Source organism: Periophthalmus magnuspinnatus, chromosome 12, assembly GCF_009829125.3.
Source record: "Periophthalmus magnuspinnatus isolate fPerMag1 chromosome 12, fPerMag1.2.pri, whole genome shotgun sequence".
NCBI lineage: Eukaryota > Metazoa > Chordata > Actinopteri > Gobiiformes > Gobiidae > Periophthalmus > Periophthalmus magnuspinnatus.
In genome coordinates, this window is record NC_047137.1 from 2,217,473 (window position 1) to 2,241,095 (window position 23,623).

At 39.9% G+C, this 23,623-nt stretch overlaps 1 protein-coding gene across 6 annotated transcripts in view; it reads right to left on the reverse strand.

Moving 5' to 3' along the window:
• Positions 1 to 22,942, reverse strand: part of sbf1 (SET binding factor 1) — an 86,799-nt gene extending 63,857 nt beyond the window's left edge. For 4 of the 6 annotated variants that reach the window (XM_055225715.1, XM_033976088.2, XM_055225712.1 and 1 more), the window contains exons 1-3: positions 22,733 to 22,936; positions 5,504 to 5,586; positions 1,875 to 2,012 (exon numbers count right to left, since the gene is read on the reverse strand). In XM_055225715.1, the coding sequence (XP_055081690.1) occupies positions 1,875 to 2,012; positions 5,504 to 5,586; positions 22,733 to 22,787 (276 nt within the window). In that variant the 5' untranslated portion in view covers positions 22,788 to 22,936. Of the gene's footprint in view, positions 1 to 1,743; positions 1,781 to 1,874; positions 2,013 to 5,503; positions 5,587 to 22,732 lie in introns of those variants that run through there. The other 2 variants (XM_055225711.1, XM_055225714.1) reach the window with 2 other exon arrangements.
• Between the last annotated feature and the right edge of the window lie 681 nt (positions 22,943 to 23,623).

Here is a 23,623-nt window from a genome sequence, read left to right on the forward strand (position 1 = left end):
TTTGTTTTCTCACTGTCTGACATAAAATCAGACTAAACCTTTCCTGTTTTAAGTGAATCAGGATTACCAAAATTATTTCTATTTGCTAAATGCTAGAATAATGAGAGGAGGATTTAGAATTTAGACAATTCTTCATTATTTTCAGAAGTCAGAAGTTTACGTACATTTCATTAGTATTTGGTACCATTGCCATTAAACTGTATGACTTGGGTCAAATGATTTGGATATCCTTCCACAAGCTTCTCACGATAGTTGGCATGAATTTTGGCCCATTCCCCCCTCACAGAACTGGCGTAACTGAACCAAGTTTGTAGGCCACCTTTCTCGCACATGCCTTTTCAGGTCTGTCCATATATTTTCAATAGGATTGAGCACAGGGATTTGCGACAGCCACTCCAAAACATTGACTTTGTTATCCTTAAGACACTTTGTAACCAGTTTTGCAGTATGCTTCAGGTCATTGCCCATTTGGAAGACCCATTTGTGCCCAAGCTTTAACTTCCTGGCTGATGTCTCGAGATGTTTCTTCAGTATTTACACATAATGTTCCTTCCTCATGATGCCATCTATTTGTGAAGTGCACCAGTCTCTCTTGCAGCAAAACAACCCCACAACATGATGCTGCCACCCCCTCTATTTCACAGTTGGGATGGTGTTCTCCGGCTTTCAAGCTTCCTCCTTTTTCCTCCAAATGTAACAATGCTCCTTATGGCCAAAAAGTTCAATTTTAGTTTTGTCAGACCACAGCACGTCTCCAAAAATTAAGGTCTTTGTCCCTGTGTGCATTTGGAAACTGTAATCTGTCTTTTTTTATATTTCTTGTGGAGTAATGGGCCTTCCTTGGCAAAGTGGCCATTCAGCCCATGTCGGTACAGTACTCGTTTCACTGTGGATAATGGCACACTCTTACCTCTAGCATCTGCACTAGATCTTTTGCTTGGGTTCTTGGGTTTATATGCACATTTTGGACCAAACAACATGATGTTACACAAAGAAGCAATGTGTTTCAGGTGTGCCTTCAATTACAGGGTGTTCATAAAGGATGTCCACAACTTGATTTCTTACCATGTTTGCTGTAACAGAGCCTCATCAGTGGTCACAATCATATGTGTTATCTTTTGCTTTAGTTCAGTAATACCCGTATCTTTGTTCGATACATGATATATTTAACATGGCCACATGAATCCAGAGATGACCGTTGTGGCCACAGAACTGGTCCATCCCTTCCAATCCAATGGTCTGGAAATGTTTGATTGAGGAACTCACAAACATGCAAACCCCAATGTGGTGAGGTAGACATGTGCAGTAATTGATCTCTCATGGAAGAAAAACTGACTAACAATTGACCAAAAATGCAACGTGATTCAAAACTTTTATAACCACTGAGTACAATAGTACAAATCTAATTGAAATATCTCATCAATTGCCCTTGCAGTGAAATTTTAAAATTGTAGAGACTTTATGGACACCGTGTATATCCACATGTATACCTCTAATGAACTCAAATCAAAAACTTCCAAAGACATGTCATCATCATCTGGGTTTAAATGCATAGAAATTTTACTATATATAAACTTCTGACTTTGAAGTAAGTAATGAAAAATTGTTAAAAAAAATCCTTCTCTCATTATTTTGGCATTTAGCAAATAGAAATAATTTTGGTAAATCCTAATAGACCTAAAACATCTGGGAGAAGGCGCAGTAGCAGTATTAGAAGTAGTATTAGTAGTAGTATTGTAGTACCTGTGTGTTGTCGACGGCCATCCAGAAGGTGAAACAGGCGCAGCAGTATTATTAGTGGTAGTATTAGTAGTAGTAGTAGCAGTAGCAGTAGTAACAGTAGTAACAGTAGTAGTATAATAGCATTGTAGTACCTGTGTGTTGTCGAGGGCCTCCCAGAAGGTGAAACAGGCGCAGTAGTTTCGCTCTGAGTTGATGTCAGTCAGGACGGCCATAAAGAAGGAGGCGGGCTGCTGCTCTGGGACGAGCTGCCACCCGCTGGGCTGGCAGAACTACAGCAGACACAGGAGATGTGGTTTAGAGGAGATAAAAAATGTTCACTAAAACGTTACACAGGTTTAATATGTAGAGATTAGGGTAGAAAAATTGACTGTAATAGAATGACATGCTTTCAAATCTACTCTGTATCTCTGTGTATCTGACCCAAACTGCATTCACAAGGTTACACCTTCAGGGAGAGTTCATGCAAAAACTACTATTTATGCAGAAAAAGTACTAGGAAAGAATGTATTTAAATAAAGACAGATTAAACTTTTGAATCATGAGTTTAATGTGAGTTTTTACATATAAAATACCAAATCTTCAGCTCACCGACTTCTCCCTTCAGCTGTTGTCCCAAATAAATCCTTATCTAAATAAAATCATTAGTCAACTAAACTTTGGTTGATAAAGACTCCATCAACTAATTAACAGAAAAACTGCTAACCCTGTAATATAGATCTCTTCTTAAACTAATACTAGAATCATGTGTATTTGCCAGTTCAGATTTCTGTCGGTTCTTGGCAGTTAAAAATTACAAATCTAAACACAATCATAATGCTTGTGAGAAAAATATGTCCAAATCATTCAGTCCTAGTAGGAACAATACTAATGCAAGTATTGGATATCAACTTGATAACCAATAACAAGTGGTATCGGTTCTCAATGCCAAGACCCGATACCACCTGACCCCAAGTGTTGCTGGGTTTTCAGTTGACATTATATCCACAACATTTAATACAGATGGGGCAGTTAAAATGAATATTAATAAAAAGCTTATTTTATAAATATTATTTAGAGTTCTTGGATGTAGTCACTAATAGAAACTATCAGGTTCAACATTTGTGAATTTAACTTTTGAATATTTCATGCTAAAGTTCAATGTAATCAATAGGAAAAAAAAGAAAAAAAAACTCCCAACTCTCTTGTCCCAACCTGACATGACATTATGACATTATCACAATCTAGAATCAGAAAACCAACAATTCAAGAGCACAGACTAGACACAGACTAAGGGAGTGTGATGTGGCCTATAGGGTTCAGCTCCCGTCAAATAAAGGTCATCGAGGCTAGATGTCATAGGGGCAAATTCATGCAGAGTTCCTTATGTGGAATTCTGACTGCAAGTATCATCACAACCACAGAGCCAATTCTCAGCAAGTCTGTTGAAGGTAACACCTGCAGCGCTGGTTTAGCAGGGAGCAGGTGCTTAACAATGCTGTCATTTAAACCTGTAGCTAACGGTAGCAGGAGCAACCTCTGGGAAACAAGGCGCCTGCTTTTTCTGTTTTAATGTTCATATCTTGATTTATGGACACAGTATTGAAATTAAAAACCTACACATCGGTCCATAAATCACATAGAGTGGGTCAATACAAATATTTTAAGACCAAAATGATGAGCCTGACAGCAGCAGTTACAGAAAGAGGAGTGATCATTTTTCCAATGTAAAGTGAATTGGAGCCAGAGTCGATGGAGGTGGAAGCGCACCCATGCTCACTTCCTATTTGGAATACAGCAGCTAGCAGGTCAGCTATGTTCATTTAAATATACAGACCATGCTCAAGAGTGAAAAAGTACAGTTAATACATTCAAGCTTATACTGTAGCCACCGTTGTCCTGGGCTACACTGAGCTACACTGACAGAAGGGAGGCTGCCAATCTAAGTGTTATAGATTATAAAAATAATAAGAAAATTAGAATTACTATATACTTGGAACCCCTCTGAAAATAATACCCTTATATTGTTGGCATATTGATGTCATACTCCCAGATGGGGACAAGAGACAGATTTCCCCATTTATTACATTATACATTGTACTTTGGCAAGAAATATCCAAAAGGTAAATGTTTAAATGCTGAACCTGATTATAACAAAAACATCCATTTTAACAATATTCATTTTAGCTGCTCCGATATGTACTAAATATTATTGGCCTATAGAATGTTGTGATGTCATCTGAAACACAGCAGTTGGTACTCAGTATTGACGAGTACTCAAAAAGAAGTGCTCATATTGGTTTGGGAATAAGTGATATCAGAGCATGCCCAGTAATGTGTTGTTTTTTTTTAAATCTTTATTTATACAGGGGAACCCATAGGTACAGGGGAGCATATGGTTTCTCTTTTTCATTGGTTCCCCTTTAAAAAAAAATAAGTATAAGTCCATATAAAACATTAAAACAGATGCAGGTGTGTGTATAACAGTTTGGTGACACAATCACAACAATTTGGTAACAAAGTATCCAGTTTAGCTTTTCCTTAGTTTGCTTGTTCCATTTTTATGAAGCTGAAAGCTCTCTTTCCCTGTTTGTTTTTCCATCATAAATAAACCAGCTTGGGACAGCTGTTTATTAATTTGCTTGGTCACCCCCAGACAGAACAGTTAAAAGCTTCTGTAGGAATTACTGGAACAAAAATATACAAAAAAATGTTAATGTCTTAACCAAAACACACAAGACTCACAACACTCAGAGTCAAGAAAAGATCAGGTAAAATTGGGAAAGACCACGTTCAGATTATGGCCCTTTAAATGTGGAAGATGTGCCACAAGTCCCACCTGGTTATGTTTATTATGCAACAAAACCGGTTTGGAAAAACTGTCTCTGAGGATCTGTTCTGCAAATTGTTATTATTACACTGCAACATTTGCACAATTATACATAGCAGTATTTTAGCATAAAATAAAACAAACAAGACCTAAATAAGGTTTTGTACAAGAGCATCTGTATTGTAGACAATTCTATAAGGTTTTGTATGAAGCAGAAATGGGAAGACTGCAGTGTACCATCTGAAGGTTTGGTAGTGAATTATAAGTTCAGTTTAATTTTTTACATATAAATACACTGTTTTCTAGTACTTTTCTTTATAAATATTTGTTTTGGCTACTGTGAGGTTGAGGTCTTGTGAGTGGATATGGTCAGATAAAACTAGTGTTCCAGGTTAGATAGATTGAACGATCAGTTGATGTAATGATTAACATGACGGACCTGGTTTCAACAGGTAATGATGGTACTTAGAGGTCCCAAATTACACAAAACTGACTCTTGTGAGTTTTAAGTCATGCTATAATGCTGTACACCCATCAAAAACATACCTGGAGTTGTGTTTTGTTTCATTCACACATTTGACTTACCCTTTATTATTAGCCTGTCAACATCTCCAAAGCCTAAAATGCTCTGTTCCACCTAGTGATGCCATGAAGTGGTAGTTTTCAAGTTAACAGCTCCTTTTACCTTTAGTTCAGTAGAGATTGACAATTTCAGAGCTGAAATTATCCAAATAATTGTAGTAAAGAAAACACAGTAGAGCACTTACTGTATTACCACATGACATCACAGGGTGGAACACAGTGTTTTCTGTTTGAGAGAACAACTTAGCCTAAATATGCAGGGAATGAAACAAAACATAACTCTAGGTATGTTTGTGATGAGGAAACAGCATTATAACATAGATCAGAAAAAGTGTAATAATATTGGCCCTATGAAAACAGTTGCGTTCTCACCAGCTCAATGCCCTGGGGGAAGGGGCTGTCCTCCCAGTCCTTCTCTGGAAACCTCTGCAGGATTCGGCCCTGGCCCTCTCCTTCTGAAACATAGGAGGAAAAGGTTTAGTACAGAGGTTACATTAAAGACCCTGTATCACTCTTTATCCAAGTGCTTATATCCACCTGTTACTCACTCAGAGCCTTACTGATGCTGAACAAAATGTAGGCCTGAGCTATGTTTTCATGCCTCATATTATAGCTTGATTTTCAATTGTATTTTCTCTTTTCAAAAACAAAATAAAATGTATTTATTTCATGTATCTTTTTATTGCATTGAGAAAAGATAGAAAAACCTTACTGTGAGCAACCTTGCATCTCCACAAACCTGAGAAAACTTATCTCCACAGAGAATGTTCAGAAGTATAGTTTGAAGTTTATATTTCCATGGAATTAGGCAGGTCACTTTCCACCCCAAGAAAGTTACCTACTATCACTTTAAAAAACCCAAGCTGATCATTAAGCATTAGACGTGACAGAATTTGGATCATGATACATTGTTGATTTAAAGGTCATATATTGCACAAAATGGATTCTTGTGAGACATGTTATAATGTTACCTCCCCAAAAACATACCTGGAGTTGTGTTTTGTTTCATTCACACATGTTTGAGTAATCATTTATTATTAGTCTGTTTTCAGAGCTCAAAATGCTCTGTTCCATGTTGCAATGTCATGAAGTGGTAATTTTCAAGTTATTAGCGCCATTCAGTAGAGATTGCCAATTTTAGGGCTAAAATCATCTAGATGATTCTAGTGAAGGTGTATGAAGTTTAAAAATACAGTGGAGCACTTGCTGCTATCACCACATGACATCACAAGGTGGAACAGAGTGTTTCTGTTTGAGAGAAGAACTTGCCTAAATATGCAAGGTTTGTGTGTTAAACTCCAGGTATGTTTGTGATGAGGAAATAGCATTATAACATGGATCAGAAAATAGGCTAATATGGGCCTTTAAATGTACAGTCCAACTTTGCCAAAGCAGGTTAAACAGTGAGTTCTCTTCCCTGACCCCTGACTCTCCTCTTCTGGTCTGGTCTGAAAAGTGTAGTCTGTTAATGAGGAGCAGAACAATACCAGCACTCAGCTCTTATGTAACACTCAAACGCTTTCAATGCATTTCCGCCTCAGAATGGGCCAATACACAACACCATTCATCTGAGCACAAAACGCACAGGGACCAGTACAGTTTGCCAAATGGGACAAATCAACAGCAAAATGTCAACCCTAAAATATGTACAACAGGCCAAATCCTCGATCTTAAGTCGACCTGACCAAGACTAGCTCAAGAGCTAAACATGAGTGCAGCGCTACTCCCAATAAGTTGAAGGATGGGTCAAATGCAGTGGACAATCAAAAACTACTATGGTGGGAAGGCATCCAGTACCTAATCCACAATTAAAACTAAACAGAATTAAAGTAGTAGTAAAACTATAATCAAAACCAGGATTAAACGATGACTAAATCCAGGACTAAAGCCAAAAGTAAAATGCAGTGGACAAATTGACTTCAATCAAAATTATTACATATTTTGCTTCTATTGGGTATTAAAGAGGGGCAGAGAATCTTATTAAAATATTAGATTGCAAATTAATCCAAACCAATCTTGTCAAAAAAATAGAACTGACTTGGTCTCATTCATAAAGAATTCACAAAGAAAGCCATGGCAAGTTTGTTAAGTCATGCAGGCATTTGCTTCACCACATTAAGGCCAGAGATCATACTGCAAAAACCCATGGGCAATCTAGTCTCTAACTGTGTTTAAATATTGATATTAAACATATGGAGATGCATTACAGAAAGTGGAGTGCATGAGTTATAGAGGAAATTGTGGCTGAAGAAATGGTGGCTAATAGGATGTAGCAGATGAAAAGCATAAGACAACTAGCGACGTATGGAAAAGAAATTACTAAACCAGGTCTAAAGCAAAACTGAGAGAAGTCAGGATTCAAACCAGAACTCAAACCAGGACTAAAGAAGCAGTAAAACCAGAACCAAATCCAGGACTAAATCCAGGACCAAATCCAGGACCAAAACCAGGACCAAAACCAGAACTAAATCAGGCCTATAAAGTCATCACTAAACCAGGACTAATCCAGATCCAGTGTCCAGAAAAATCTAAATAAAGAATTATAGAAATGTGTTGGAATTCCAAATAAATTCCCAAAATAGAGTTGCTGTATTTAGCCCACTGCAGCAAACAGGCCTGCATCATATAAGAATATGTGGTATTTCAGAACTGTTTTGTTCTGCAATAATGATAGAGTAATATTGTAACTTAACAAAATACATTTAGGTAAATTAAAACTAAAATACAGATACCAAAGGCCCTGTACCTGATGTATGTACTTGAGTAAAATGTGTATTGTCCCAGTACACATATATGGTATAAACAGCTGAAGTCAAAATAAGTCCGTCGCATATTATCTGCATCTAATTATAAAGCCTTTTATTGTCCAAGAGTCAGGAAGTGTGTGGTTAGCATGCTAGTTGTTAGCTTTACAAACTCATTATGGTGAATAATTCGAATGCTCAGAATGCACAAGGTAAGTGAGGAATAATTTTGGACCATTCCTAACCCTTTCAAATTAACTAGCTCTGTTTTTTACATTCTTAAAGAGCAAAAGAGCTGGTTCAGCCCCTTAAATTTACTAGTCAAACTATATCAAAATAAATAATTAAAAACAAGAACAAAATGTGACTAAATTAGAAAAAAATCATGACTAAAATCTCAAAAAATGACAAAACCACTCAAAAATGCTGTGCTTTATTAATTAGGTTCTTGTGATATTCATTATTGCCTTAACAAACATTTCCAAAAGAAATCACATATACCATGTGATATTGTACCACTGATTGCTTGTGTCACATTGGGAAATGTTCTAAAGTTCAACACAAGCCTGAACAGGAGCTGAGAGATGAAGGTGTCGCAAGCCTCATACTGTCAGACGATAAGCACACAAGCAGCTTTAACGACACCACAACAGTATGCAAAAGACACTTCAACACGCTGCAGTTGATGTCATCAACATTCTCTTGTGGTGTGATGCTAACTGTCAGTACTGCTCTTTCTGAAAACTATTTCTCAAGTTACACTTTAATCTGAGATTTATTTTAACACAATATAACAATAAAGAACTGACTTAGCTGAAACATCAGGTGAGTTGATTTGTGCTGTTAAATAAGTCCCAAATAACATTACAGTTGTCCCTCGCTATATCACGGTTCACTTTTCGTGGGCTCGCTGTTTCGCTGATTTTTCTAGTGTAATTTTGCATGCTTTTTTTTTTTTTTTTACAGCGTATGAACACACGTTGTGTTCTGCGTCCTGATTGGCTAAGGGACTGTAGACTATTATCAATCAATCTCCTCTGTGCTGTGTCTCGTGTCCAGTACAGAATGCGTCCAGTCAAATTACATAAATGTTCTCACAGTGTGACTATGAAGTGCTGAAATCTTTCTTTGCTGACAGCGATGACATTCATGACAGCGAGGAGCAGGATGATGCGGAGCCCAAGCCATCAAACAATTTACAAATTTCAGAAATGGTTTGGACTCAAAAGTGTTTCTCTGAACGGAGAGGTCACCTCTGCAGACACCACTGGAGCAGAGGCACGTGAACAACAAATTTAAAGTGATCATCAAGGAATATACAAAGGTTTGATCTTTGAGCGTGTTTAAACAAGAGGTAAATGTGGGTAAATGTTAATGCCTGTCCGAGAAAGTGTATAAAGTGTGTGGTGAGGGGTTTAACAGCCTTAAAAAAATAAACCCGACTTCTTAGCGGATTTCGCCTAGTGCAGGTTATTTTTAGAACCCTGTATAAGAAGGGGGTGTTCCAGTTACAGGGGAATCACACTCCTCAGTCTTCCCGGTGAGGTCTATTCCAGGGTACTGGAAAGGAGAATCCATGTGATAGTCGAATCTCGGATTCAGGAGGAGCAGTGTGGTTTTCGCCCTGGTCGCAGAACACTGGACCAGCTCTACACTCTCCATTGAGTGCTCGAGGGTTAATAGGAGTTTGTCCAACCAGTCCATGTATGCTTTGAGGATCTGGAGTAGGCATTCCACCACATGGTGTCCTTCGGGGGGTGCTCTAGGAGTATGGGGCCCCGGGCCGGAGGGGGTCTGGGTTGGGAACCACAAGATCTCATTACTGCTGTTTGTCGATGATATTGTCCTGATGCCTTCTTCAAGCCAGGGCCTGCAGCAGGCGTTGGGGCGAGTATGAAGCAGCTGGGATGAGCATCAGCTCCTCCAAATCCAAGGCCATGGTTCTCGACCGGAAAAAGGTGGCGCCCTCTGCAGGTGGAGTCTTTGCCTCAAGTGGAGGAGTTCAACTATCTCGGGGTCTTGTTCACGAGGGAGGGATGGATGGAATGTGAAATTGACAGGTGGATTGTTGCAGCGTTTGCAGTGATGCTGTCACTGTATCGGACCGTCGTGGTAAAGAAAGAGCTGAGTGGAAAGGCAAAGCTCTCAATTTACCGGTCAATCTATGTTCTATGATGTGGAGTCGGGATGCACCAATCCGGCTTTCTCAGTTTCGATACCAATTCTAATACTAAAGGATTTAAGTATCTACCGATACCTGATATCAACCAATACATGTGGAGAAACTAAAAACAGCATTTATTTCCTTAAAACTGAAATAAAATAAGACAGTTATGTAGTATTATGTAACTGCTATTTATCCCTCAAGTAATGACATAACAATTTTGTAAATAGAAATTCAAACTGTTTATCTACTGGTCATAGTTGGCCCAGATAAACTTGGCTTGTTAGTGCTGGGCATATAAATTGATGTATTAAGACAAGTTACAGGTCAGATATATGGAGAGGCCAAAGGTCTGTTTGCTCTCAGGAAGAATGCTTGCTTTTCTATCAATAAAACATCTGAATAAATGCACCATATATGAGATTAATGCCATACTGTGTAAAATTTCAGGCATTTTCTTGGGACAAGCACATGATGGGTTTTCTAATGAAAAAGCATACAACAACATGTTTGTGCACTTGCAAAACACTATTTGAAACAAAAAGTTGACAATTAAAAACATGACATGCCAAAATTTCTGGGGAAAGTTTAAAATGTTAGTTCAGCATTAGCTTGAATAAAAACAGAATTTGCATTTGACAAAACAAAAGTGAAACTAAACTTGTTGATCAGCTTCTTATGATCAGTTGAATGCATTCTACAGGCCTGAAATGTGAGTGAGGACAATGCCAGGAAGAGCTCTCTGGTTAAGTGAATGGTGCAGTACCACCCTTTGAGAAATAATGTTGTAATGTTGTGGACTCTGTGGAGGTTGTGTTACAACATGACTACAGATGGGACTAAACCAACTCACTTTATATATGCAGTCAACGACTTCAGTCTGCTCTGTCCTCTGCAGTTTGGAGATCACGGATTGAAAATGCTATATTCACCAAAACCAGTGTATTAACTATCTCTAACCTCAGCGTGCATTCCACTAATGAAACTGCTGCACATCACATCAGGTTTGTGAAGTTGCTATGTAATTTTGTATCATGTCTTTGTATATTTATAGAGAATTGTCATGAGGGAGCATGGGTGACGTAGGCTTGTGGGCAGAGCACAGAATCTTACAGCTAACCATGAGGAGGGTTTGAATAGGGACCAGGAGGTGACATGGATGACATATAAAACCTCTTCAGGCATCTTTTTAATGAGGGAACAATACCCTCTTTAAACATTTTTAGGAACTATCACATTATAGTCAAAATACAAGCATATTATGGGACATCTACAATAATTGCTTTGTCATATTGATAAAGCCCTGGTTTAGCCTTTGTTTAGACCTGGTGCAGTACTATTGTAGAACAGGTTCAGTTCTGGTGGTACTTGAGCGTAGGACCTTTGCTGCTGACAGTATTCATATTACCCAGCAGCATAGTTTCTATTTGTAAAAGTTTCTAAACAAAGCCACTTCCTTCCCACAGCACAGAACATAAACATGAGACAATGAGAGAGGCTATCCAGACACAACTGCAGTACTGTCCCAAAGGAGTCGGAAAGAGAATACTGCTATTACTACTACTGCTGCTACTACTCTCGTCCTGGTTAGTCTTGGGATGGAAGACCCAGCGTGCGTGCGTGTGTCCATGGTGAAAACTGGGAGCCTGATTCCATCAGTGCCCAGGTCAGTTGTGGCTATAGCCATCACCAAGCGTGGAATGAATGAATAATGCATAAAATTGTAAAATGAGTTTGAATGTCTGGAAAACTACTAGTAAGACTACAAATACTACTACCATTGTTACTACTGCCTTTACTAAAATATCAACTACAAAAACTACTGCTACAGCTACACTACCACTGTACTCTGCTACGATGCAAATTCTACCACAGAATTCTGACCTGTCCTTCAGCTCAGTGTTAAACTCTGGTGTAGTGTAGGGAGTTGTGATGCCAAATGATCACTTCCTGTAGCTCATGGGTTCATAGTAAATGAATAGAGGAGTGTTGTTTAGCCTGAGGACCCATAGACACAGTGACAGTCACAGACACAGAGAGTGAGCTCAGACATTCTCAGGATTCCTCACAGTCCAGAGTCTGAGGAGCACGGATTTGAGATTGATCAATATCGTAAAAAAATTTGATTTTTTTTTGTGAGATATCGCTCAGTCTTATGGAGATCAACAGTCCGCTCTGGTTGAGGAAGTAAGTCAGACCTGCAAACTAAGGCAAAGTGTAAAAAGTGCCAGTCAAACCGCACAACCCCGGCACATAAACGTCCCCTGGGCTCAAAATGCTGCTATCGCCATTAGATGTTTCTGCAATATTTTTTGCCCATGAACTGATTTTAATATAGTGAACAAGCCCCTCCCCCTGAAAGTTAATAGTAACACAAGTGTTAACACATGACAATGGGACTGTGTGAGGTGTCCCCCAGGAAATTTTCAACAAAATTAATGTACCGTAAATTTCGGATTATAAGCCGCTACTTTTTTTCCACGCTTTGAACCCTGCGGCTTATACAGCAGTGCGGCTTATTTATGGATTTTTTACTGGATAACGGCCCCTGGGTTTTATTTTCACGGACAAGCCTTCTACACGTGGCAGATAAATATGGCAAAAACAACTTAAGTGCATTAAAAAAATACAACTCACCAAACCGCTGCATCAGAGGGAGCCCTGCGCTGATTATGTGATTATGTCTACTCTGCTCCGCAGTTTCTTTCAAAAAAAAAAAAAAAAAAAAAAACAACAAAAAAACTCTAAAGGCGTATCGTTTAATCCCAGGTGCTTATTCTCCATGTGCCAAAGCAGTTTTGAAGGTTTCATTGCCTTATTTGCTTTTCCCGTATGTTACGCAGAGCGGACTCTGCGCGTGAGTCACCTGTAGCGACAAACCCAGATTTTAAGTAGGTATTGTCTGTTAAATTTATCTTTCTTTTTCTTGGAGGTCGTAGTCTCCTCTTCTGGCTCCTCAGTTGTCCTTTTCCCCTTTGTTAAAAGCTCTCCAAAGACTTTTGTTTTGGCTCATTTTCACTCGCTTGTGGCTCTACTTTTGTGCATCGTGTCTGATGTGTTATACGTGATACGTCACCACGGAGACAAGAGCAGATAATAAACTTGCTACTACATCAAATAGATTTCTGTGGCGATTTCCAGCAGGATTTTCATGATACATCTACGGACGAGCTTATTAGTGTGTCATTAGGGACGGGCGAAAGTTGCTCTTGACCCCTGTGCACAGCGTCTGAAAATCAGGGCTCTTTACGCAGGACTGTGAGCTGTGTCAGTGTCTGTCTCTGTCTCTGTGTCTGTGAGACGTGAGCGGTGTTTGTTTTGAACATTGTTCCGCGAGTGTGACACTTATTTTGAGCAACGAAAAATAAGAAAATATAATTTTATTTTAAGATCATAATAATCTTCCAATTTAAACTACAACAAAAAAGAGCTAACACAAATAAAATACACTTCAGCCACGCAGAGCCGCAGTATAAGGCTGAAAGAGGCGCATGCGGCTCCGGAGCCACGGGTTGCCGACTCCTGAAATAGAGCCACTGCACGTAAGCTCGACATCAATGAATCCAACTTGGTCAATGTAAAAGACGACAAAAGTTTTCAGAGGAAATAAAAGCAGATTTTCCGTGTTGGTGCAGTTTTATTTTATAAACCTGCAGATGTGTTCATCCCGTGTTGATGTCGTGTTGGTTCCAATTTTCAGGCACAGTTTTAAAAAAAAGCATGTCGGTGCACCGTCTTTCTGTGTAAATATCTCATGTTACAATATGAAAACCTGCGGCTTTTATTCAGGTGCGGCTTATATATGTACAAAATTGATTTTCTCTTCAAATTTAGTTGGTGCGGCTTTTATTCAGGTGCGCTCTGTAGTCCGAAATTTACGGTAATTTCCTGGATACTACAGAATTTCAGAGAGTTAAATGGCTGTGTATATAAACCAAAACGAGATATAATTTTACTTTTCAATAGAACAAACCTGGTCTAGAAGAGTAGTTTACTTACACACTGTTTTGGACGTTAGTGTTTAAGAATGAGGTTTTACTTTTGGCTGCTCTGCTGATCTCGTAGCCCTGTCTGTGCACTGTAGGTCTACCATGATAATAACTGTTATCGACTTATTGTTTAAAACATCACAGATGGAACAATCATTTTTGGGGGTCAATATTTATCATGGGGACTTTTGTACTAATGGGAAACATTTTGTTATTTTTCTGTACTGTATGATAATTTTTTAGCTACAGAGGGCTGAACAATTAAAGTGGGATTTTAAAAGGATATTTTACTTCTATGGGGTATTAACTGCTAACAAAACATATTTAGATCGCCATGTTACCTTTAATTGTTTTGAAAATGCAAAATTTGCCAAAAACAAAGTATCAATATGTTTTATTAGTTGCTCACCATGCTAAGTCACCCCCTCCGTAGGGTGGCCGGGCGCTCCCTTAGGGATAGGGTGAGGAGCTTGGTCACGCGGGAGGAGCTCGGAGTAGAGCCCTACACGTCGAGAGGAACCAGTTGTGGTGGCTTGGGCATCTGCTCAGGATGCCTCCTGGACGCCTCCCTAGGGAGGTGTTCTGGGCATGTCCCACCGGGACGAGGCCCCGGGGAAGACCCAGGACACGCTGGAGGGACTATGTCTCTCGGCTGGCCTGGGAACACCTTGGGGTCCCACCGGAGGAGCTGGAGGACGTGTCCAGGGTGAGGGAAGTCTGGGAGTCCCTGCTTAGACTGCTGCCCCCGCGACCCGGCCCCGGATAAGCAGAAGAAAATGGATGGATGGATATTGCAAAACGATTCCAGTGGTCCAGAGCCCGGTCCAGGGCCCGGTCCAGAGCCCGGTCCAGAGCCCGGTCCAGAGCCCGGTCCAGAGCCCGGTCCAGAGCCCGGTCCAGAGCCCGGTCCAGAGCCCGGTCCACTCCGCGCCATCTGCTCAGTGCCAGGGTCACATATGGATCCACAATGGTGCCTGTGTCAGGGCTTCATTCACAGAGCAGCACAGGGCCCTTCACACAGACAAACACGAGCAGTACTGGACTAAAGGCTTAGTTTGACCATTTCACCGGACTGTGATCTGTCCAGAGACACATAGGAATCATCACCATCCACCACCATATTAAGGGTGAGATACAATTTCAAAACATCTAGGCACAATTAGAGCTGGGCAATGTGCCAAGTGAATTAATCCATTTTTTTCCACATACTGAATAATTAAAATTTTCAATTTGATTTCAAAAACAAATAAAAAGGCTTCGAAAAAAATAATTTCTTCAACATAAACAATACAAAAGCCACATATATAGCCATAAACAACCTAAACATGCTTCTTTACTGTGAGTGGGCTTGCAACTCCACAAACCTCAATGGAGAAAGTATGATTTTAAATGTACCCATGGAATCATGCAGGTGATGTGCCACCTCCAGAAAGTTACACACCGTACCTTTCAAACTGCAATTTCACATCATTTGTTCCTCCTCTCGTCTGCTCCAAACCACATATTTTTACTGACCGAAGACTGGCTGTGGACCTCTCCATTAAAGACATTCACGCTGATCGCTGACCAACAGCAGCTATTCACAAACTACAACTGATCCTTTGCTGTACTGTAGAACCCAGGGCCCACAGTTTGAGAAGCACTGCTCTGTCTGCGATGCCAGTGCTTCCTTTAGTGTGTTTGCTGTTTGGGCCTTGGGACACAGAACAAACCACTGTCAAAATAATACGCTCTGAAAAACTGCACCACACCCAGCGACTGCAGCCCGCTCCTGCCCACGGCCACCATTTTGGGTCTAACTGAGGACAAGACCAATATCACACCTACAAGTTCATTTATATACTGTATCATTGGTCAAAATGAGTAAAAAAAGAAAAGAGCAAAAATGATAAGCTAGAGAAGAGAGGACTGAAAAACAGGGCAGATTTTTCATCTGCGAGTGAGGGACGTGTCTGCAGGTGAGGGGCAAAGTGAGGGACACATCTGCAAGTGAGGGACACGTCTACAGGTGAGGGAATAATTAGGATGGTATCAATGCAAAAGGTAAGTGAGGAAAAACTTTGGACCACTGTAAAGTGTTTAAAATGAACTGGTTCTGTTTTTCACAGTTTTAAGACGGTAAAAATTTGGTACAGCTCCTTTAACTTTGAGAGATAATAAACCAGGATCACAATTTCAGTAGTATGCTTGCTGTACATTTGGCAGATTTATATTGCCTTTTAAACCGGACTAAACCATGTTTTTGTAGTGGAGAAAGTCATTGTGGCTACAAACAAAATTGTGAAAAAACCCCACTATGCACCGTCTGCATCTGTCATTAGTAGGTCTCTTTTAAATCAGACCTATTGTGCTTGTGTGTGCTTTATAGTTCTAACCAGTGGTGGTGAAAACAGGGGTAGAACGGAGCAATGACGTCTTGAATACAGAAGAATAAAGATTACTCAAACATGAGTCACTCCAAATACAGAGGGTCAATGAGAAAGAAAACAACTATAACATGGTCAAAAGCTCTGAAAAGTCAATTTCATGGAATAACTCTGATTTAAGATATTTGGAAGAAACCTACAGACATTTGACCCAGACTCAGAGAAGGTTCTAAACCTAAACGTCTGCACAGACCACAGAGTCCTGGTCCTGTTTGAGCCAGACAGAGGGGAGCAGGGAATGGCCATGTTTACTCTACTATTTATGACACAATATATGACACAATTAGACCAGGACCACAAGTATGTAACTACATTTATACAAACACTGAAGTGCCCAAAATATGCTCAAACGTCTACTTTGCAAGACTTTTTATAAACCATGCTATAATATTGTTTATCATTACAAATGACTGAAAACTAATCTAGTCTTAGGCACTTTTTATTGTTTTGTGTCAAATCAATTCTACCTGCATGTAAATGTATTTCGTAATCAAATTCAAGATGTAATTTTAAAGGCTCCGTACTTGTTCTTTCCTCATGTATTTGAGCTAAATTGTAAGATGTCTAGCCCCAGTACAAATATATTGTGTAAGCAGCTCTTGAGGTGAAAATAAATCTGCAGGGTACTGTCTGCATCTGAGGAGACACCAGAGGAGAGAGAAGGAGGGACGACAGGAGGGAGATAAAATAAAATAAATAAAAATAGAAAAAATACTTGTAAGAAAATTATTTTGAGAGCACTGCTGAGTCACTTTCCATGGGTTTCAGTTTGATGCGAGGATCGTTAACTTTTCATCAAACTGAAAGCCATGGAAAAGACTCAGCAGAACTCTCAAAATCATTTTAGCCATAGAAATGACCAATTCAAAACATTCGACCAAAATATTCTATCTTTTGAATGGTCAGCCGTCCTCAAAAGGGCATCTTATAAGAGGAGGATGAAACCCATGAATACGATGAGGATGGAGAGAGGACAACAGAAGGAGACAGAGCACATTAAAAACAGACTGGACTAGTATAATCCATACATTTTATAAGGGCTAAACCAAAAAGCAGTTGCTGTATGCTGTATGTTTTGTATCAGGTTTTTGTATATTTATGGAGAATTGTTGTGTGGGAGCATGGGTGACATAAGCTTGTGGGCGGAGCACTGCACAGAATCATAGTGCTAACTGGAAGGTTCGAATAAGGCCCAGGAGAGATTGCTAGAGTACTCAAACATGCATGGATGGCATCTAAAACCTCTTCAGGCATGTTTTGGATGAGGGAACAATGTTATAACACTGTAGAAAGCTTAAAACAAGTAGATTTTTGCATAATAGCCCCTCTTTAATATCTAAATGTATTACTAAAGAAAACCTGACTAAACTGGTGTGGTTAACACTTCACCCAGTGTCTGTGAAAAAAAACCAAGCGCATTACCACAGAGGAAAGGGGACGCTCTTAAATACAGCTGCAAGAAATGAAATCAAACTTGCAATTAGCATGGTCACAATTAGCATTCATTTGTCTATTGTTTGAAAGGCGTTATTCCATTTTGCAGTTTACATTATTGTAAGTAAAAATATAAGATGTGCACACATTAGCATCACATCTGTGCACATGGGTGAGGCAAGCTCTGGCAAATTTCTGTGGAGAGTTCTTGTGGAGTTAGTTTTTTTTTATAGACTTTGTTTATTGTTGATATCTGCCAGAATATAGTTTAGATAGCGATAACTGTGCTGTCCAATGATAAAATCAAATGTTATCTTCTGATTGGCATCTAATTTGATACTCAACCTTGGTTTTGCAGATCACTGAAGCCTCAGATCATAGAATGTTTACGCTTTTTCTCACCGAGAGAGTGCAGCATCAACTAATTACTATGCATTACACATTAGTGATGCTTTAAACTAACAGCCAATGAACAGCTGAACAAGACGACGTATAGTTTGGCATGCTTTACTGCACACAGGTACAGTGCAGCGTAAAGACGCAGCTTAAATCCTACATCATTGTGCGTTGTTTACCGTTTTTGTGTGATGATTATGGATATGTATATGATATAATATTATTTCACCCCCTCTCAATTTTGTACTTTCTAGTTACTAATGTGTTTGTCCGTTTTTCCTTAGGCACATGGGTGACATTGACCTATTAGATGCGCTTGTTTTTTACACAAAGCAAAGAAATGGTGCAAGACACTTGTGGACATTGACTTTGTGAAGGCCTTAATTCTCTATAAAAGACACTGTAGATCAAAGGGTAAAATCCCTATATGCACCAAAAGGCCTTGCCTTGGAGCTGGAAGAGACAGGTGCCATCAGAACACAGCAGGAAGTAGGAAGCAGGGAGACGCCATAATCATGTGCAGTGTGTTTTCAGTTTGCAGTGTGTGTTTGTTTAATGTTTGCAGTGTGTTTGCAGTGGAGTTTGTAAATATATATTTATTTTGACCCATACTGCTTGTTTTGACTGTATTTTATAAACAAATATACATTGTATTTTGTGTTTTGATATGCTTTATAAATTTACATAATAGAGCAGGTAGTGTCATAGTTCTACCTGTTTGTATGTTTTTTCCTCAGTCCGGCTCCGTTTTTCAGCCGGTTCCGGCCCTTCTTTTGTTACCTCCCTGGGTTCCCAGCAGCTGCCCCTCCTTTTGTTAATCAGCCCAGGGTAGCCTATATAGCCAGGGTGCTTCTGTTCAGTTAGTGCTTGCTAGATTGTTGACTAGTCAAGAGCAGCATTCAAGCTCCTCTGAAATACTCTGTTGTTTGCATTTCTGCGATTCTGAACTTGCATTTATATCTGTTTGAGTTACCTGTTCCTGAGTTCATTTGCCCAGCCTGTTTCCCCATTTGAATCCCCAGTGTGGAAGAGATTTTCGCTGACAATAAATAAGACATTGTTCCTCAGTTGTTTCGTCCCTGATTGTTTCGTCCCTGATTTACCATATTCCAAATTACCTGCTTAAAAGACATTTTCTGTTGTAGTTAGATTAGATTAGATGTTAGATTAATGTCTGATAAATGTATGATAAATATGTGATAAAGATTAGATAAATTAAATGAATGAGATAAATGTGAAATAAATGTGTAATAAAAGTTAAATAAATGTGCGATGAATATGTGATAAATGTGCATGTGCGGTAAATCCAAATGCGTTTGGCCTGTGCTGCCTCTGCTCTGTGCAACAGGAAAGACAGAATCTGCAGAGGTAGCACAGCCTACAACATCCTGTACTCAGAAACAGACATAAAGCCAATGCAAACGCAGGAGTGGTAGAAACTGCTACAAATACACTCAAGTAGTAGTAGAATAAGTAGTCATACAAGTAGGGCGTCAATATTAATCGCAATGAAAAACACAATTTGAATGAACATGAATAGCGAACTACAAAGACTGCGGTTTTTCAAGTATCATAATTTCCCCCACAAATAACAAAATGTCAAATTATGCATAAAGAGTGCTAATCCTATCTTTAAAATCTGTACAAACATGTTCTGTAATGTCCTTGTGTGTCAGATGCCCTCTCTGTGTCTTCATGGAGTCTTATTCTGCATAAAAACAGGTAACCCTGTAGTTTAGATCTCTACAAACATATATATTTTGAAATGTCATTCTTGTATTAGTTTGTCAGTTCAGATTTCAGTATTTATTTACATGCACATGTTTAAAATGTGAACTTTACAAATTGCACATCTAATCACAATGGCAATACTCACAATTCACTGCCCTAGTACAATACAACCTTTATGTAGCAGTGGCGATAACAGTAATAATGCTATACACAGGCCGAACTTTACAATGTGCAGTTATTATACCATTATATTAAAGTACAGAAGTGTGAGTACATTTAGTATTACAAATGGCAGTTGTAGTAGGACAGTAGTAATAGTCAGTCACATTAGTAACAGAGGTAGTAATAATAGTAGTAGTAGAAGTTGTTAGTCATTAGTAGTATTAGAGGTAGTAGGCTATGGGAGAGGAAACACTAAACCATGCTCCTATTTGGTGGCACTAGAAGTCATAGCATTAGTAGTTGAAGTAATTATCACGTAAATGATACTATTATATTATACATGCAAACTACAACTGAAAAGTATGACATGAAGTCTCCTGACATTTGTATGCAGGCCTTGTCTTGTAACATTTTGCCGCTGTTGAATAATAAATATTTAAGCTGCTCCAAGTAAAAGAGTAGTTAGAAGTCTGCGTGCCACAAGAGACTGAATATTTCATGATTGAACGAGCTCTATCTATCCACTAAACAGGGAGGCCAGGTTTATAATGCTGTAATATAAGACAGAGGCAAAACTGGCTATAAAAATAAACTAAAAGTTTAAGAAGATGTTATTAGAAGAGTAAGTCTTAATTAGATGTTATGGGAGAGAAGTTAAAACAATTACATCTATGGACAGTCTGATCACTGCACTTTCAAAATCTTAGGTATATATTAGGTTTACCTGGGATCCAGTATACACAATACTTTACAAAAATGCGAGTCTGGTCACCGCTGAGTCTCCTCGAGTTCAGATGGGTGTGATTGACAGGTGATCACGGACTAGCACGATCGATAATACTTTGAATATCTTTGCAGCAAGGTTATAAAATGCGTCTCTCCACCAGCCTGACTAGTAACTTGACCTGGTGGCATTACCTCCTTGTCTTCATGGAGATGTTATTGCTTTGTGTGGAATGTTCCACAATAGCATTAAACTTACCCATCTCCAGGGAGACAAGCAGGTAAATGCCTCCAGGCCAAGTTATAGGTTATCCTGACAACAAACGTTAGTGCACCTTTAACTAATTAAAGTATACAGTTTAGTTTTTTTTTAAAGAAAAGGTGTCAAAAACTTGACCATTTAAACACTGTAGTAAAAGCCTATCAAATAACAATGATCCGTACATGTCATATTGAATTATTGAATATATGGCGTGAATTAAAGGTCCTATACAACACAAAATAGATTCTTGTGAGCTTTAAGCTCTGTTAGAAGGTTGTTATCTCCTCAAAAACATACCTGAAGTTCTGTTTTGTTTCATTCACACATGTTTGAGTAACTTATCATTAGTCCGGCTACATCTCCAAAACTTAAAATGCTCTTTTCCACCTTGTGATCTCATGAAGCGTTTTCAAGTTTTCAAGTTAACAGTTACCTTTTACCATAAGTTCAGGAGTGACTGGAAATTACAGAGTTGAAATCATTCAAATGATTCTAGTGAAGGTCTATGGAGTTTAAAAACACAGTGGAGCCTGTATTACTACATGACATCACACAGTGGAAAAGAAAAATTTCTGTTTCAGAGAAGAACAAGCATTTCTGAAGGAAACAAAACTCCGAGCCTGTTTGTGATGAGGAAACAACATTAGAACATAGATCAGAAAATAGGGTAATATGGGACCTTAAGTTACTCAGGCTCTAACTGGACAGCTCCCATCATTAACACAGGGGAACAATCCCCCTGCATTGCCTACAGCAGATGTAGGCCATAGCCCAGACTGGAGGCAGGAGGAGGGGGGAGATAACGGTCCAAAACCCCGTCCCCATAACCCTCTGTCCCGGCCACAAGAGCTCAGGGAGGGGCACTGGGGTTAATCCGGTCCCCACACAGACATCAGGGACAGCCACAAACCCCAGCGAGAAATGCGTGCAATCCAGCCCCAAACAGCGCTCTGACACGGGGTCGAGAGCAGAGCGGAGCGGTCTGTGGTGGTGTCCCCGAATCAATTCAATCAGGACCAAAGCAGTGACACCTCACTGCTCCTGTCCGTGCAGCGCGCATTCAGAGTGCCATGCATATAAACAAAGTGCAAAACAAACCAACTAGAGCAGAGCATCCATTACGAACACGATACAAGGGAAAAAGATGCGATTAAATCCGTGAAACGTGTGAATAAATCCGTCTTACACCAGCCCCCCTCAGAGCTAGCCCCGGCTAACGTTAGCATCTAGCAAATAAAGTTAGCTCCGCGTAACTGTCAACAAAGTGCAACAACACTTTCTAACTAGCTCAAAAAGTTGCTCAAAATAAAGCACTTTAGAGGCGTAAAGTGCGGAGTTATCCTTCAGCATTGACCGATGAAACCAGAGCTGACAGTTGAGGGTTTGTGCGCACTAATCCAGTACGGCCTGTAAACCCCGCGCTAGAGTACCCGGCTGAGGCTCAGAGGGCAGAGCGCAGAGGCGGTTAGCTCTGAGCAGCGGCCCGGCCCGTCCCCGCCTACCTCCGCAGCGACAGCTGCTCAAAGCTAATAATACTCGGCTAGCGCAGTAGCCCAAGCACAGCACCCACCTCGTTTGTCGAGGTCGTAACCCACCACTACAAAGTAGTCGGCGAGCCTAGCCATCTTTGGAGTTCAAGGCGACGGCCCTGTTCTGCTAAATCCTGGTCTCTGGGAAGCGTCAATACTCCATGTAGGTCCAGCCGGGGATAGACACATCACAGGCGACTGTAGCATCCTTCCAGCTGCACCCCGCCGCCATACTGTCAGTCTGCCGTGCCCTGACAGTGTATACCGGCGCAGGCGCAGAGCAGGGGCCCGTACAAGGGACCAGGGAGGGGCCCGCACTCTGGAGGAATGTCCCGCAGAGGAACCGGAGCGAGGCCGGGTCAGAGTTGCGGCCGCACACACAGCTTTGGGGATGTTTTAGGCGGCTGCCGAGGGAGAAAAGTGGCTGTTTACTTCCAGTTTTAAATAATGTAGTTTAAAGAGGCAGTGCAGGACTTCAATTGGCAATGGAAACTAGCACTAGCTCTGCATGTCAAAAACCTTAATAAGTGCAATGAGATTGTTGTTTAGAATGGATTAAATTAAGGAACTGAATGCAAAATTTTCTATTTTTTGAGCTCTCATCTATGTTTTAAACCTGTCCTCACATGATTAATATACCTGGAGTTAGATTTTGTTTTAGAATTCTCTATGTGGTAGCAGTTGGCTGTGTGGTGGTTCCCCTGACCAGGAAAATGGCTCAGGATTTGGTGAAGACTTCCTTGTTTCCCACTGCTCTAGGGGGTTACATGTAGAGGACAATTCCTCACAGGAACAATAAAGATTTAACTTGTGGGTCTATTGAAAAAGTATGGTTGTTACTCTATTTATTTGTATATATGACAAAAGCTTTGTGCTGACAGTATAAACTATTTGACATCTCCATTAAATATAGCCTCGTAATTACTAGGTAA